This window comes from Pseudonaja textilis, chromosome 5, assembly GCF_049901715.1.
Source record: "Pseudonaja textilis isolate UNSWEBS1 chromosome 5, rPseTex1.2, whole genome shotgun sequence".
Lineage (NCBI taxonomy): Eukaryota > Metazoa > Chordata > Lepidosauria > Squamata > Elapidae > Pseudonaja > Pseudonaja textilis.
This window is the reverse complement of record NC_141994.1, coordinates 61472382-61489425: the sequence shown is the minus strand read 5'-3', so window position 1 is coordinate 61489425 and position 17044 is coordinate 61472382. Positions and strand designations below refer to the sequence as shown.

The window sequence follows — 17044 nt, the reverse complement described above, 5'->3', positions numbered from 1 at the left end:
CATGTTTCTTCCGTAAATTCAGTCCCACTGAGTTCAATTATATTTACTCTGAAGTAAATGGAAATAGAATTGCAGCCTTAAATGCTCATAATTATCAGGTTATTTTATGTATGATTACACCTGTAGTTTCTGCTGTATAAATATTGAGAATTATTAGCCTATTAAATTATATTTTTGTCATGTGATTCAAAATACCTTGATAATGCAGCATAGTTTTGCTTTTACAATGCATTCAGATGACACATAACACAGATTTCTTGTTGTTACAGTGAATATCATTTTGTATCACTTGTATGCTTACGATTTATATTGACTGTTTCCTAGTATGATTTGATTGTTGATTGTACCCTAGGACTATCATTAAGTGTTGTACGTTATGATTCTTGATTCTTAATGAATGTATCTTTTCTTTATGTATACTGAGAGTATTTACACCAAGACAAATTCCTTGTGTGTCCAATCACACTTGGCCAATAAAGTATTCTATTCTAAGAGAATCATCAGTAGGTAATTTCCCTGGATTTTCCTTTCTGTAAACAGACTGGGTGAAATTTGCCCTTTTCTGGTTGGTCTATTAAATTAAGTGCTGGGTGTTTCTGAAAAAGGAACAGTATAAAAACCAGCGAGGGGGTTGGAAATATTGATGATTTCTTGTTATCTAAATTGATACTTTTGAAAATATTTCCACATGAATTTCTTCTTTCATTTTCAACAGAGTTCAAACTCTGAAACAAAGATTTTTGTATAAATGCCTCTGAAAGTGCCAGATATAACAGAAGTGAATACACTGCCCATTTACAACTTTTCATACCCCAAATATAATAAAATAACAACTCTCTCAAAGTGAGCTGGATTACTAGACTTTGTGGTGGCTTGCCCTTGCCTCCTGGTGTATATTTTTGACTATATAAAGTCTTGATTATCTCTCATCCAAGTATGAACTTAGTCTGGCCTTGCATAGATTTTGAAATCAGTCGAACCTGTTGCCAACTGCTATGGCTCTAGAATGTTTTATCTTCCTTTAAAAAGAAAACATGTTTTTGGGATGCATGGCTGAGAATGGGGACAATGGTTTAGATCAGTATTTCCCAAATGTAGCAACTTTAAGATGTGTAGACTTCAACTCCCAGAATTTCCAGCCAGGGAACTGATGTCCATATATCTTCAAATTCATAAGATTGAGAAACACAATTTAGATAACATCAGTTCAAGAGCACCTATATTAAATCACTTATATTAAATCAAATCTGAATGGAGTATCATATATTTAACATACAGGATGCCCCAGTCCTTGCCATTTCCAAATCTGGCTGTAAAAACATTTGCTTGACAATTTACAGAGTGAAATTTTGAGGTTAAAAACACTGATGACCTGTTTTAGTACAGGAAAGCTTCCCAAGGAAGGACTGAAAATAATTTGCAATGTAATCATACATAAATCTACTTGAAGTTAATTTCACTGATTTCAGTGAGAGTTACTCCTGGTAGGTATGTTTAAGTAGCAGCTGTAAGGGCCATTCTTCTCTCAAGGGATCCATTGCAATAGTTTTATTGGAAGGGTAATGGATCCTTAAAAGTTGTTTTTTCCTAGAAAGCCCATTTTACTGATGTCATTTGTTTATTTATATACATTTGACCATATAAACTTTGCTGAAGTAAAAAACTCACATAAATGTAGCAACTCAACCGCTTAATTTAATATGTGTTCTAGATTAATTTACACAAAATTATACATGTGTGTTATAAGGTAGTCCTCGACTTACAACCATAATTGACCCCAAAATTTCTGTTTGCTAAGTGAGACGTTTGTGAATTTTATCTCATTTTATGACCTGTCTTGCCACAGTTGTTAAGTGAAGTATTGCAGTTGTTAAGTAACACAGTTCCCCATTGACTTTGCATGTCAGAAGGTCACAAAAAGTGATCACATGATCCCAGATTACTGCAACTGTTGTAAATATGAGTCAGTAGCCAAGCATTTGAATTCTCATCACATGACCATGGGGATGTGCAATGGTTGTTAGTGTGAAAAATGACCATGAGTCACTTTTTTCAGTGCCATTGTAACTTTGAACTGTCACTAAATGGAATAGAATAGAATAACAGAGTTGGAAGAGACCTTGGAGGTCTTCTAGTCCAACCCCCTGCTTAGGCAGGAAACCCTACACCACCATTTCAGACAAATGGTTATCCAACATCTTTTTAAAAACTTCCGGTGTTGGAGCATTCACAACTTCTGGAGGCAAGTTGTTCCACTGATTAATTGTTCTAACTGTCAGGAAATTCCTCCTTACGTCTAGGTTGCTTCTCTCCTTGATTAGTTTCCACCCATTGCTTCTTGTCCTGCCCTCAGGTGCTTTGGAGAATAGCTTGACTCCCTCTTCTTTGTGGCAGCCCCTGAAATATCAGAACACTGCTATCATGTTACCCCTAGTCCTTCTTTTCATCAAACTAGACTTACTCAATTCCAGCAACCATTCTTCATATATTTTAGCCTCCAGTCCCCTAATCAACTTTGTTGCTCTTCTCTGTACTCTTTCTAGAGTCTCAATATCTTTTTTTACAAACTGAATGCAGCATTCCAGTGAACGGTTGTTAGTCGAGGACTACCTGTACTGACTGGGTAGCTCTTTCTGTTTAGGCACTAATTTAGATCATGAGAACTTTGTAAGCATTACGGTAGTCATCTGGCTTCTGAACCTCCTTCTGAATAATCTGCAGGGAAGTGAAAAAGTGGAAAGCGTACTTGATTTCTAACTGAGTAATGACGAACTGGGTCCTCAGCTGCCAGAGAGATGCTGCTGAGCAAGATGAAAAAGAGGATCAGGTTGGTGAAAATGTTATTATTAACGATGCGATGGCAGTGGACCCGAAATCTGAAAAGAGAGCGGGGGGAGGGAGAGAGAGAGAGACAGCCTTATTCATCAGATATTACAGAGATCAATGTTTTATCTCAACCCCTCGATTTCTTAAGCTTATTTGTAGGCCAGATGCCCACCGAAACAGAACATTTGACCACATAAATCTTCATCAATAATCTGAGGTAAAACAGCCCACTCACAAATTTGCCCCCTCACTGAAAGTATCAGGAAGATGGATTCCTACTCATGACTTTCAACCTTCGGCCGGGGGGGGGGGGAGATGAAATAACAATTGCGACTTATGATAGCCGTGATTTTAAACATATTTTGGCATTGTAAATCTGAGCGGAGGGACTTTGTGACTGAACTCACCTAAGCCACAAGGGTGTCTAAATGAAGATCCAAGTAAAATGATTCAAGTAAATCAATGCGGTTATTTTTTTAAAAAAGAAGATGAAACTGTTATGGGGTTGAGAAGGGGGAGAATACTGTACTGCTTTTTTCAATAGGGTGAGGAGTTTTGTAATTCCCTATGTCGAGATAGTCAGTTAAGACAATAGCCTTAAGATTTTGTTGTGAATGAATGTGGAATTATTACTGGAAAAACATTTACATTTTGCTTCTAATCCTTCCCTCTCTTATTTCTACTCTTCTCATATCTGTATCAAACCATTCTGCTGAAGATACAAAGATTTTATGTCTTGGCGACATGGTTGCCCTTTCCTAAAGCCCCAACCATTTATGTCATCACGGCCAATTGGGCTTTCATGGCAGCAAGCAGGCCTTTGGGCTAGATTAAGAGCAGAGCTCTTATTCATCCACCCCTGATATAAACCAAGGAGCTTTTTTTCCCGCACAGAGCAATTCTATCTTGAGATACAGATTGTTTTTCTTTTCCATTTTCATCTAGAATTTGTCTCTCATAACGTTCTTAGAGATCAGTGACAATAGTATACATTTTCCTATATCATAGAATTATCCACTCTGTAGACTTACATTGAACTAGATAGATTACAAAGCATACAACTTCCCACCCTTTCTTAAAAGCATGTTATCGGGACTGTTTTCATGGTGGCACAAGTTCATATAAAAACAACATACTTGTTGCTAGGACTGAAAATGAAAAAAGCAGTGGCTTCCGGCATTGGCACCGCTTTCTCCTTAAGATGTAGTTCAGACATAGGCCGAGGGCGAGGCCCAACAGGCATCTCCGGTTCTTCTTCGTCCTCTTCTCCTAAAAGGTAAAGGTCTTCATTTTTAGAATTATTCATCATAAATAGCCTATTGGTTTACCTCATAAAGGCATATCTGATTCTATCTTGGTCTTAAAAAATTTAAAGTATTCCAACCTATCCCAAATTGAGGCCCACTGGTAACATATCTACTTGTATAACTCAAGTACCACTCCAGCATTGTGGCCAGCATGAACCATGTTGGCTAGATGTCATGGAGATTCTCAATCCCAAAGGTGCTTTTCAAAAGGCAACTGGGCTTTCTTGATTTTTGCCTTGAAAACATTTCACATCTCATCCAAGAAACTTATTCAGGTTTCAGAACTGAAAAGGGTGAAAAGTGAAATGTTTTCAAGGGAAAAACCAAGAAAGTCCAGTTTTGCCTTTTGAAAAGCATCTTCAGGCCATGTTAGCTAGGAATACTGGAAGTTGAAGAGGGTCAAGGAAGACTGATTTGTTCTCCATCTTAGGCTAATCTGAAATTCTTCTGCCAAAATTATACTATCTCATAATTTGAGAGGTCGGAGAAGGCTATGTTTCAACCTTGATAGAATGAAAGATCCTAACTTCTGTGTTTAAGATTGGAGTCTGAGGGACTATGTACCTCTATCTATGTATACTTGAACAACTGTGTAACTCCTAGCAGAAAGGGAGCCTTTGATGCAAAAATCAAACCCGATCCAAAACCTTGGCAATTCTTTGTATGTGGAAATTAATTTCAGACCAAGAAGATAGCGACAGAGACCAGTGCAGAGCCCTTATTCAAAAGAATGAAGATCTTTCCTGGAGTCTCCAAACAGCTGCAAGGCTAAGTAAATCTTACCAGACTATTGGGCTTACTGTATAGTCTCATATCTATTCATAGGGTTCCAAACAATGCAAATACACACCCACACCCATAATTAAATGCAACTTCTACACTTATTTATTTCTAAAATTCAGTTAATCAACTCAATTATTTCTCATAACAGCTAATGTAACAGTCACTGTAGACTGCAAATGTTACATAAATCAATCATTAGTTGAAATATTTAATTCAAAATCAAGCATTTCTGATAAGCAGACTTGTTTTTTAAAATGTCAAACTTCAACCAACAAGGGAACTTTTTAACATTGTGAATGGGGAGAACATATTCCAGAAGTTGGGATACAAATAATTAATCATTCAAAATTAAACCTGCCAATCTCAGGCACAGAGTGGCAAAGCTAGGGAACTGAGCAATCAATCAGGAACAAGAAGAGAGGCAACATTTCTCTCCCGTTCCATCCTGGCTTTTGTTTAAGCAAAAAATGTGCCCCGGCCTGGGAAGTGGTTGAAGAAGTACAGTACAAGGAATTAGACCTCTAGGGAAAAAAAACACCTAAGTACTGTAGTTGTAAATTAGAATATTTTTAAAAAAAGTTTTTTCCATGGACTTGTTGAATGCAAAAGTATACTTTTTACTCCTATTTTCAAATCTGTGTGAGCAACCACCTATATCTGCTTCTGAAATTCATGCAGGTAGTTCTTGAGTTACAATGGTACATTTAACAATGGTTCAAAGTTACGATAGCCTCAAAATAATAATAATTATGACTTGTCATTGAAGGTACAACTATTGTATCACCCTTACAATCATGTGATTGCAATTCAGGCCCTAGGCAACAATCTTTGTAAATTACAATTACATCTACAAAGAGTACAGCATCTTGCAGTGATATAACCAGGAGACCGAGCAGTTACATGTGTTTCCGTAAAGCACATGTTACACCTTTGCTGCAAGAGTTGCATTGGTTACCAGTTTGACCTAGTAGTTAAGGCATCAGGTAAGAAGTGGGCCACTGAGTTCAAGTTCTGCCTTAGCCATGAAAGTCAGCTGGGTGATTAGGGCCAGTTATTTTTCTCAGCTGAGCCTACCTCATGGGGCTGTTGGTGTGGGGAAAACGGGAGGAAGAAGTTGTGTTAGATATGTTCATTACCTGGAGTTGTTGTAAAAATAGTAAAGGCAGGATTAAAAACAAAGAAACAAATAGCAATTGTGTAATGGATTCTGGGAATTTTATATTTTTATATTTGTATAAATTAATGCATACAAGTAAAATTACCTAGAAAGCTTTTAGACATATTAGCCACCATTTTTCCCCCAACACTTCAATATCCACATCCATATCTATCTATCTATCTATCTATCTATCTATCTATCTATCTATCTATCTATCTATCTATCTATCATCTATCTATCGATCAACACCTGACCACTGAATACGGCATACGGCACAGAATATTTTAATGGGAAAGGTACTTTTTCTTACCAAAAAAAGAGGAAAAAATGGAAATATTGTTTGTTTAGAATTCACACAAGAAAAATAATTTAAAAGCAGAAACTTCTGAACAAAATTCTTAAAGAAAAAAAAGCTCCAGGCACTGTGGAGATCTACAAATAACCCTCAATGAAGAAATGCAAAAACAGTCCCACAAATGGCCTGTGGGGCATACAGGAAAGATTTCAGCAAACACTTTGCAGAATCAAATGAGCAAACCAACAATAATACAAATATGACTCAACATACACTCCAGAGCTGCCATTCCAGTAATCAGTTAAACAGAAATGTTGCACAATGATTCAGAACCATGGCTGTATTTAACAAACCACATGGCTATCTTTCTAGCAATTCCCAAAGCTAGCAATGTAACCCTAATTCTCTACTTGTATTTATTTATTTCTTTTCAAAGCAAATCTCTTTAAATAATAGGTGTTGGTGAACCAGCTCATCTCTGAATTTCAGCTATATAGTAATTTCACAGAAAGAGAGAAAAATAGTCTTTTAAATACATTTTGTGTAAATGTATTAAATAAAAAAACAATATTCAGAGAGCTTTGTTAAGTGCATAAGGCATAAAGTGTACTAAGTGATACTGCATAGATATATCCATGGAGTTTTCTTGGTACCAGTAAAAAGATAACTGTCAAGATAATTTTCTTCAACATCCCAATCCACCTTACAACCTTGCAATTTCCAAAAAGTTTCTTTTTTCAAATATTAAACAGACCTGAGCCTACTTAGCATTTGAACTTAGCTACGATCAGCCAGGTGTTACTACTATCTGCCAGGATAATATTTTTCCTTTTTGTCTTGTATAATTTTTGTGAGCTGTCAGAAGAGCAAGTGTTGCATACAAAACAAAGAATGGCAAGCAATAAGGCTTTTAAAGACAGCCTTTGGATTTTGACCGCAGCTTGGCATTTACCTTTTGTGTAATAGCTACACTCTGAACCAATATTTTCATTAAACTATCCATTACAACTCAAAATCCTTTTCATGGCCACTCATTAACTATCCAAATCTTAGGAGCATCTATACATATATGACCTATATCTGCTTTCTCAAGGTCTGGCCCTTTAATTTATTATTTACTATTAGTACATTAAATTTATTACAGCCACTCACTCCAGCACACTCAAGAGAATTTAGGCAGATTAATTTGAATTTTTTTTTGCTGTCATTTCATTTGTTTTGTTTTGACCATCAATTGAGGATCAGTTAGGTGATTAGATAACATATGAGCTACTAAGCAGCTCTGGTTTCCAATGCTGGACTTGGTCCGCCTTTGTATTTTTCTTCTAGTTTGTAAGATGATTTCTATCCTTCACTCTCATCTGATCTGCTTAAACAGCAAACCTCTTTAAAGGTATACATTGTAAAATCTAATTTCAGCCACTCTAGCATCATCATAATTCTTCTCCTGACAAGAAGCTTACTTTCATGGCTGAGCTCTTTAGTGGCAGTTGCAAAAGGCAAAGAGGCAGCTTGGGGAATTGCATCATAATTGCCCACAGGACTTACTAGTACAGGGGTTCCCAGCCTGGGGTGCTCCCTCCCGCTGGGGGTGTGAGACGATATTCCAGGGGGTACTAAAATGTGGGCTTAGAAGTTTCAAAATTATAGTGTGTGTGCATAATTATATGCATATAGTTACTTATTTTTGTAAGTGGTGCGAGAATATATCAGAAGCATTCTAGGGGTCCAGTAGGTATAGAAAAGGTTGGGAACCCCTGTATTAGTAGAAGAGTTTGAAGCAGCATTGCAATTTAAAGATAAGACAACAAAACAAAAAAAATAGTAAGAAAACTTGGAGGAATGTGCATCCATAAACAGCTCAGTGAAATGCACAATACGGTCTAACATTATGGACTTCTTGTCTATCTCTGAAGAAAAGAAATAGATCTTGCTAAGTTGCAAGATGATACACAGGTAAGCAATAATTCAGTAGCTACCGTAGAAACTGCAAAATTTACACACAACACCCTCCCTCCACAGTTTCTCTCTGACAGTGGGGAATTTGTCTAAAACATTTGAATTACATTCTCAATGGTGATGCCAAATGCAGGTAAACTTTAAACCTAGCAATTCAGACGTAACCAAGGTCTGATTAAAAGACAGAGATGAGCTTGAAAACAGCCAGGCAGTGACAAATACGGGTATCAAAACAGAAGATTTTTCTCAGCATCAAATAAGTGCTCATAGAGAGATAAGAGTCCGAAATATGATAAGACTATGTGGGAATCTTAAATATCCATTGACTCTCCAGACCCCTGATATATTTCAATTCCAGTGTCTAGGGGAGTATTGGGCATTTAACAATAAACTTGCTGATAAAAGAAAAAGTTATTATTCAGAGAAAAAGTACAGTTACAAATTAATAGAGCTGAATAGTAAGATTTGTCAGATTAAAAGTTTCCAGCTGTGGTTCTACTATGAGAATTCACTTTCCCCTGTATCTATGTACCAACCCAACCTTCATCAAAGACAAGTCAGAGATCAAAGGCTCTGAAGCTTTACCAAAATTTAATTTTACATTACAGAAACAAGGTATCCAATTGAATGTGGTGAATGAATATAGCAAGCAACTCTGTTCTAAGACTTTGATACAGTCTACCATTGGAATTAGTTATACTTTTCTGAATCTAATTCATTTTACCCCCAATGAAAAATGTCCAATTTCCTAAAGGCATATCCTATGTACTTTCAGTGGGGAAAGGCTGCCAGAATGCCAATAATTCTAGTGGGAAGAAAAATGGTATAATAGCTTTAGCCAATACTACCTTGCTACCTATTTCCATTGAACACAAAAATATAAGTCAGGCCTTTGTACTGTAGAGCCAACTTCCTCCACAGATGACTTTATCTGGAGAAAGCAGGTTTAATTCTCTTTTCAATTAGAATTACTCAACAAGATATCTGAAGAACAGACCAAGAGGAACCTTTGCAACTGAGTCATAGATGAGTAGATATTATGGGGTCCTTGTTTGATACAATAACAGATAACAGATAATCAGAGTTGGAAGGGACCTTGTAGGTCATCTAGTCCAACACCTTGCCCAAGCGAGAGACCCTACACCATTTCTGGCAAATGGCAGTCCAATCTCTTCTTGAAAGTCTCAAGTGATGGCGCTCCCACAACTTCCAAGGGCAAACTGTTCCATTGGTTGATTGTTCTCACTGTCAGAAAGTTTATCCTTATTTCCAGGTTAAATCTCTCCTTGTTCAGTTTCCATCCATTATTCCTTGTCTGGCCTACAGGCACTTTAGAAAATAGCTTGATCCCTTCCTCCCTTTGGTAGCCCCTCAAATATTAGAAGACCTCTATCATGTCTCCCCTGGTCCTTCTCTTTACTAGACTAGCCAAGCCCAGTTCCTGCAACCCGTTCATTGTACGTTTTAGCCTCCAGTCCCCTAATCATCCTGACTGCTCTTCTCTGTACTTTTTCTAGAGTCTCAACATCTTTTTTATAATGTGGTGAACAAAACTGGATGCAGTACTCTAGGTGTGGTCTTACTAAGGCTTTATAGAGTGGTATTAGTACTTTCCTTGATCTTGATTGTATCCCTCTGTTAATGCAATTTAGGATTGCATTAGCTTTTTTGGCTGCTGCTGCACACTGCTGGCTCATATTTAGCTGGTTGTCCAATAAGACACCATGATCCCTCTCACAGTTACTGCTTATTGAGCCTGGTTTCCCCCAGTCTGTATGTACTTTTGGTTTTTCTTGCCTAAGTGTAAGACTTTACTTTTCTCTACATTGAATTTCATTTTGTTAGATACGGCCAGTGTTCTAGTCTGTCAAGATCCATCTGGATCTTCTTGGGTGTTAGCTATTCCTGCCAGCTTAGGAGCATCTGCAGATTTGGGAAGTTCCCCTTCTATTCCTTCATCTAAGTCGTTAATGAAGATATTGAAGAGTACTGGGCCTAAGACGGAACCTTGTGGCACCCCATTGCTTACTTCCCTCCATGTAGACTTAGACCCATTTAAGGACTATTCATTGAGTATGGTTTGCCAGCCAGTTGTGAGTCCATCTAGTGGTGGTGCTACCTATTCCACTTTTTTCTAGCTTACTAAGAAGTAGGTCTCCTTTGTCGAATGCTTTGCTGAAATCAAAAACCCCAAAGGAAAAAAAAAGATCAAAACATCTTCTCACCACAATCAACACCCATACGAGCAGAGATTAACAGAAAGATTAATACAAGACCAAAAAACAACCAGTGTACAATAGCCCAGTCAAGGAACTACCAACAAGCTAACGGCAAACAACGGCAAACAAAATCAAGAAACCACCAAGGACACTCACACCAACCAACCCTTCAGGGGCAAACCACTAGTAGTTATTTAAAAATAAGAGCAAAGCTCACTCCCTTCTAGCACTAATGATATTTACCTAGCTGAATAAAGAAATGTCTGTGAGAAAACCACCAAGCTCAGAAAATAAGAACAGTTCAACCCTCAACTACAAATATTCTATGAGTAGATGTTGCCCTCCAATAACTTTGAAGCTCAACATTGTCCTTTCTCTTCCAGATAAGCAGTTAAAACAGGGGATAACCAGAGAAGAAAGGATGCAGTAAAAAGGACTATGGGAAGCTGTTCTTTCCCATAGTTTTGAAAAATATATACTAAAAAAGGACTAAAAAAGAAGTGGCCTCCTCGGAATCAGCAATATTACATTCAGATGGAAAGTTCACCCACACCCATTCTTTCCTGCTCTTAACTCAATCTTCAGTCGAGCTCTGGAGAAATAAAAAATAAAATGTGGAATGTCTAGTGAAATAATTTTCTTCACAGCTGCTCGAGGACAGGCAGAACAAGACAATACGATTAATTCTCCATTCAACCTACTGTTCTTTTTCAGGCTATATGGCTGACCAATGTCACAAGGCTATTTGGAGTAATCCTTGCTAACTTATGAAATCCAGTGATTATTAGATTTAACCATCCACAGGATGCCCCTCCAATCTGTTTAAACACATTGTACAAGTATGGCCCTGTCACCACTGTCCAAATGTTCAAAAGCAAACTGAAGATGAGCTGGGATCATTTCCATTGTTGCAAACCTGAACCAATAATTTGTTTCCTGAAGCTGAGTGGAAGGTTGAAGGACCAACAGCTCAGTCAGTGCCTTGCTTTACCATTACATTATTTATTTGTCTAAATTTCTTGAAATATAAACCTTCAAATATTTAGGGAGTTGAAAAATATATCTACAATTAATTCCAAATACTGTAGGTGACCATGATAATTCAGCTTTGCCCATTAATTCCTGTAATGAGTTATCCTTGATCTTTGTTTATACAATTAATTGCTGATGATAGATGGCTGGAGAATAAATAAGATCAATGCTAATCTAACTAATCTTTTGAACACCTGTTTAAACTACAAATCTACAAAGGATACATTTGGGATTTCCTGAAGCAATCCTTCTGTGTTTTTAAAAACATACATTTTAGTAAATACCAAATAGACTTTTCAAAAGCCAGATTAAATGTGTATAGCCATCAAATGTGTAATGTGTAAAGCCATCAAATATAGTATATGTTAGATTTTTTAAAAAATCCTATTTTGCAAAAGATTTTTTGGCAGCGATCCAGAAATGATGGATCACATTTTATTGTATTATGAATTTTACAACCATCTTCGGTAGGAGGTTATTTGGCCTATTTTAAAATCTAAATCAGGAGATTACCAATAGATACTTCTAAGTATGTACACATTTTACTTGTAGATAAAAATCCTAAGATTACATTGGTAACGGTCAGGTTTTTTACTAATAGGTTTAAAAAGAAGGCTTTTAGTAACAAATCAGTGAGCTAGGGTTTTACATATATAATGTTTATTAAATATGTTACTTCTTAAACTGTCTTATCAAATGCCGTTTAGATTATGTTTGTAACCTGTTTTGGGGCCTTTGGGTTATAAATAAAATTATTTGTTGGTATTCTATGCATTTGCCCAATGAATTATGAAAAGAGTTACAAAGCCACCAAGGCTCTCAGTTGCAGCCAGACTACAGAAATTATAGTGTCAGGGTAAAGCCCCAGCAATTCAATCTCTATGGCCCTGTTTCTCAATCTTGAGAACTTGGCTGGCTTGAGAATTCTGGAAGTCCACACATTTTAAAAAGCACTTAGCAATAGCACTTAGACTTATATACCTCTTCACAATGCTTTTACAGCCCTCTCTAAGTGGTTTACAGAGTCAGCCTATTGCCCCCAACAATCTGGGTCCTCATTTTACCAACATCGGAAGGATAGAAGGATGAGTCAACCTTGAACCTGGTGAGATTCCATCTGCCAAATTACAGGCAGCCAGCAGTCAGCAGAAATAGCCTGCAGTACTGCATTCTAACCACTGCACCACCCTGGCATTAAAGTTCCTAAGGTAGAGAAATATTTATGTGGTGAGAGGAGAATGACTTGAGCCTCAGGACTAGGATGGGGCAAATTCCCACCAACAGGAAAATGACTATAAACTATGTAGAGCTTTAGCACTGCAAATGAGAAGAATGTACCACAGCTGGGAAACCATCTTTTATACCCTCATCTGTGTTTGACTTGGCTATTTCTGAATCAGTGTGAAGACCTTGTATAAAAGTGTTCCAAGTCCACTACTAAGTAGGAATAGTACTGTTCTATCTGCCTGGCAATGCACTGAAAAAAAATGACTGAAATTTAGTCACATGGTTTTGGTTGCCATCTTGTGTTAATTTATCCTTCCCCGAGGATACATCTGCTCATTCCAGAAAATGGGCAAGACAATAAATTACCTGGTGTCTCTGCAGTAGGATAGGGATTTTTCTCTTCATTTTCATTTGGCTGATATTCATCTGTGTTACTCTGGCCAAAAGAGAAAACAGCCATTGTTTAGTTGTGCATACTTAATAATTCATAAAAACAGTCAACAGTCATCTCAAAGCAAGGTGGACAGTGGAAAGCAGCAAACCTTATCAGAAAGTGGAGATTCTCCATCAGCTGTAATTGATTTCAGCTCAATTTTTTCCTCCTTAGTCTCTCCCTCCATAGCTGGCTTCTCAGGCTCCTGTTTCTTCTCAGGACTGGCAGTCCTATCAACATACAAAATCATCTAATGAGTTGCCAATATTGACTTCCTTGAGTAGCGGATAGCCCAATCTACAAGCCTAATATTTCCTTACCTTCATAAACATTTGCTCCTCTCAGAAACAAGTAATACTAATAATCATGTGCCTACCAGACTTTCAAAAATTTTTGCATCCTGAAATAATCTAGCAAGTTAATAGAAGGAAAGTTGTCATTCACTTTCCAACCACAGTGGACCTAATTCAATGATGGGTTGAACCACTGTGAACCAAAATGTCCACAATTTGGAAAATGTCTGACTTGTTTCTGCTGGTATGTCACTCACTCACTCATTCATTCACTCACCCCAAAGAAAAGATGGACAATTCTTTCTCTCCCCTCCCCCAAAACCTAGGCCATATTGAACACTCAGCAGCAGCGCCAAAGCAGGGCCTGAAGTTGAGGCCTGGGCCTGGACCTCAGTCTTAGTGCCACCACTGCCACTCTGTATTAGAGAATGGCGCAATTTCACTTGTGGCCCAGCACTCCCCATGATCTGCCATGTACCGTTTAGGAGTATGGCTCTCTTCTGTAACTTCCAAGGCCATGCAAGAGCACACACCCCATTCTCACACAGCCTCCACAGCCTCTAAAAAATCACCCAAGAACGAGTGTGCTTTGGAGAATAGGTCTCTTGCATGGGTAAGCACTAGCATTTCATCCAAAACATTGTGGCATGTCACTTTGACATACATGTCATAGTTTGCCATCACTTGTCCTAACAGTTATACTTTGTTTGGAAGCTACTTCTTTCCCCAATTATTTGTAGAGGATCTTCAGCCTGCAGTGAAAATCACTTTTTCCTCTATTAAAAAAAATAAATTATTTTAGGTTTCAAGCTAATGCTTCAAGCTGTGCAAAAGTGACTTAAAGTTTCAACAGACATCCAGGATATGTAGATATGTCACCTTTTCTCATCTTTATTTATCAAGCCGAAAGAGCTCCCATGTATTGACATTGAAAGATGAGGTGCTTGAGCAGGCACTTTGCAATTTGTATTGCTGGTTTCTGGAATAAACTGAATAAACTCTCATCCTTCACTCCAGCTCCTGCTGGGGACATGACAGGATCTCCCAACTAGGCATCCCCCAGGTAACGGTGATGTCACTAATCCTTTCAACGGTGATAGCTAATCCTTTCAGCCAGGAAGTTTCTTGGTGCTTCTGACACAAGTGCAAAAAAACTTAGCTAAAAATATTGTACTTAACAAGGCATAAGAAGCTCTTGTTCTGGACATGTTTTCACTCTCTAGGAAAAAAATGCCAACTTTTTAAATGCCAAAATAGACAAAAGTTTACCTTGCTAGTTTTTTCCTTTCTTTTTCCTCCTCCTCCTCCTTTTGAGCAGATGTCAAGCTTTCGGCATCAGCAAGATTGTCAACAGCAATGGCCAAGAAGACATTCAGCAGGATATCTATTTGTATATTCTTTAAAGAAAATATCGGCAAATATCTATGAAGCACAATCCTGTGAAATGGTGAATGAATGAACCCCATGTGATATGCATCATGAAGATAAACCTTCAAATTAATATTAATAGTTTTAAGGGTAAACTATTTCATATATTTCACCAAGAATAACAGACACAGCAATGTTTCCCAATGCATTGGTGAGGCCACATAAAAAATGTTCATCAAAAGTAAATGTTTAAGTTAACATCCTTAGATTCAAATTACCACACATGATGTTTACACAACTGAAAAAAGAGATGACATTTAGCTAACTTCAGATGGTCAGAACTTGGAATATACCTTATCTACAGTATTACATACATACATTAGGTCCTGTGCAGAACATATTGGGTAGTATGTGATTTCCATCAGTTTTGATCATTTGTAGCATCTTCGGCTTTGTCCCAAAAGATATTAATAATCTTAAGATCTTTCTTTAGTGTCTGGTGCCAAGTTTTCCAAGCCTGGCCTTGTTTCCTCTTCCCTCCAGGAGGTAGCCAATATAATGCAATTTTGGGATGCCAGTCTTTAGGCATAAGTAATATATGGCCAACAAATCACATTCGATGTTCATTGACAGTTCTCAATAAGTGTTCTAAATCTGATAATTTTACTACCTTCTCATAAGTGATGTGGTCACAATGTGAGATGTGGAGCATTCTTTTCAAGCAGTGTTAACTTTAATTGACTTCCATGTTTCACAAGCATATATTGTAGTTGATATGACAACACTCTTTTATCTTTGTGGCTGCCGTAAACCAAATTGGACGCATACCTTGAAACATGGCTGCTGCCATTCCAATTTGATAGTTAACGTCCTTACTCCATCAATAGACATAATGCTATTAAGATAAATAAATTGTTGGACTTATTCTACAACCTGTCCATGGACTGTTATAGGCACATTACCCTGAGCACTTCCGACTTGCATAAACTTGGTCTTCTTAAAATTTATACATAATCTTGTTGGCTTCATTATCTAAACTGATGGTCATTTCTTCCAAGCACCCCTTTTTTCACCAAGCAATGGGATGTCATCCGGAAAATCTAAAACTGTTAAATGAGGTGTCAAAGCTAGGGTTATCCATTGCTCTATGCATAACAAAGTCCATGAAGAGGAGAAACAAGACTGGTGATAGTATATATCTGTCTGTGTTGTCAGATTCCATTCAAACATAGCAGCTAGAGTTATCATACAGGCTCTTAAAGATGTTGAAAAAACATTGAGGAATACAATAGGACTTTACAATAGTCCACAGTGATTATGAATAGAGCCTTTTGAAAACAATAAATTCATTATATAAAAATGTAGTCAAAATGTGGCCCTTCCATAATACTGTGAGCAGAATTAAGATACGGCCAGTTCCTGTTTAGAATTGCCCGTGTTTCGTTGGATCCTCTAAGGCAGAATTGTCTGCCTTTCCCTTATTAAAAACATAAAAACCTTTCTTTGATGAAGGGATAGACAACTGTTCATGGTAGAAGCCGTTTTGCTAGGAACAAACCTGCAGGTCTGAAAGTTATCCAAGGAACTTTTGCTCTTCTTTTGACTTTCTATCCATTTTCCCACTTGAAGAAGAACAAACCAGGAAACCAACCCTTTCCATTCTGAGATGGATTCATGTTGAAATCCAACAGAAAGTGGCTCTTTTTCTTTCTCCTTGCTTAACATTGCTGTTTTTAATTCCATGATCCAGAAGGTTGAGCTAGCAGGAGATGGCAGAAAGGAAGAAGAGCAGTAGGATGCAGTCTCAGTAAGTACAGACCATTTTATCATATATGTGTCCCAGGTGGTGCTTAACCATATCAATTGCTGATGCTGCTCTATCGTTAATTCAAACTATATTCATACTATTGCAACAGAGAAGCACTCAAGGATACAGTTTCCACAGATGAAGAGGATGATGAAGTAAATACAGACCAACATTCCTGGAAAAGAGGGGCCGCCATAAGCCATGATTCCATCATACATCACCGAATTCCAGTCCTCCCCAGTCAGGATCTAAATGACACATTCCCACCAATAGCGGGGTACATAGTTAGACAGCATGCGGAACACCTGCAAAAAAGCCTGTTACAAGAAATAATAC

The 17044-nt window shown here is 37.6% G+C and overlaps 1 protein-coding gene across 10 annotated transcripts in view; it reads right to left on the bottom strand.

Annotated features, from left to right (window-relative positions):
- Positions 1-17044, bottom strand: part of CACNA1C (calcium voltage-gated channel subunit alpha1 C) — a 424790-nt gene that overhangs the window by 96692 nt on the left and 311054 nt on the right. For all 10 annotated transcript variants that reach the window (XM_087935069.1, XM_087935074.1, XM_087935071.1 and 7 more), the window contains 6 exons: positions 16836-16956; positions 14803-14917; positions 13350-13470; positions 13174-13243; positions 3963-4095; positions 2747-2876 (listed from right to left, as the gene is read on the bottom strand). In XM_087935069.1, the coding sequence (XP_087791195.1) occupies positions 2747-2876; positions 3963-4095; positions 13174-13243; positions 13350-13470; positions 14803-14917; positions 16836-16956 (690 nt within the window). The remainder of the gene's footprint in view (positions 1-2746; positions 2877-3962; positions 4096-13173; positions 13244-13349; positions 13471-14802; positions 14918-16835; positions 16957-17044) is intronic.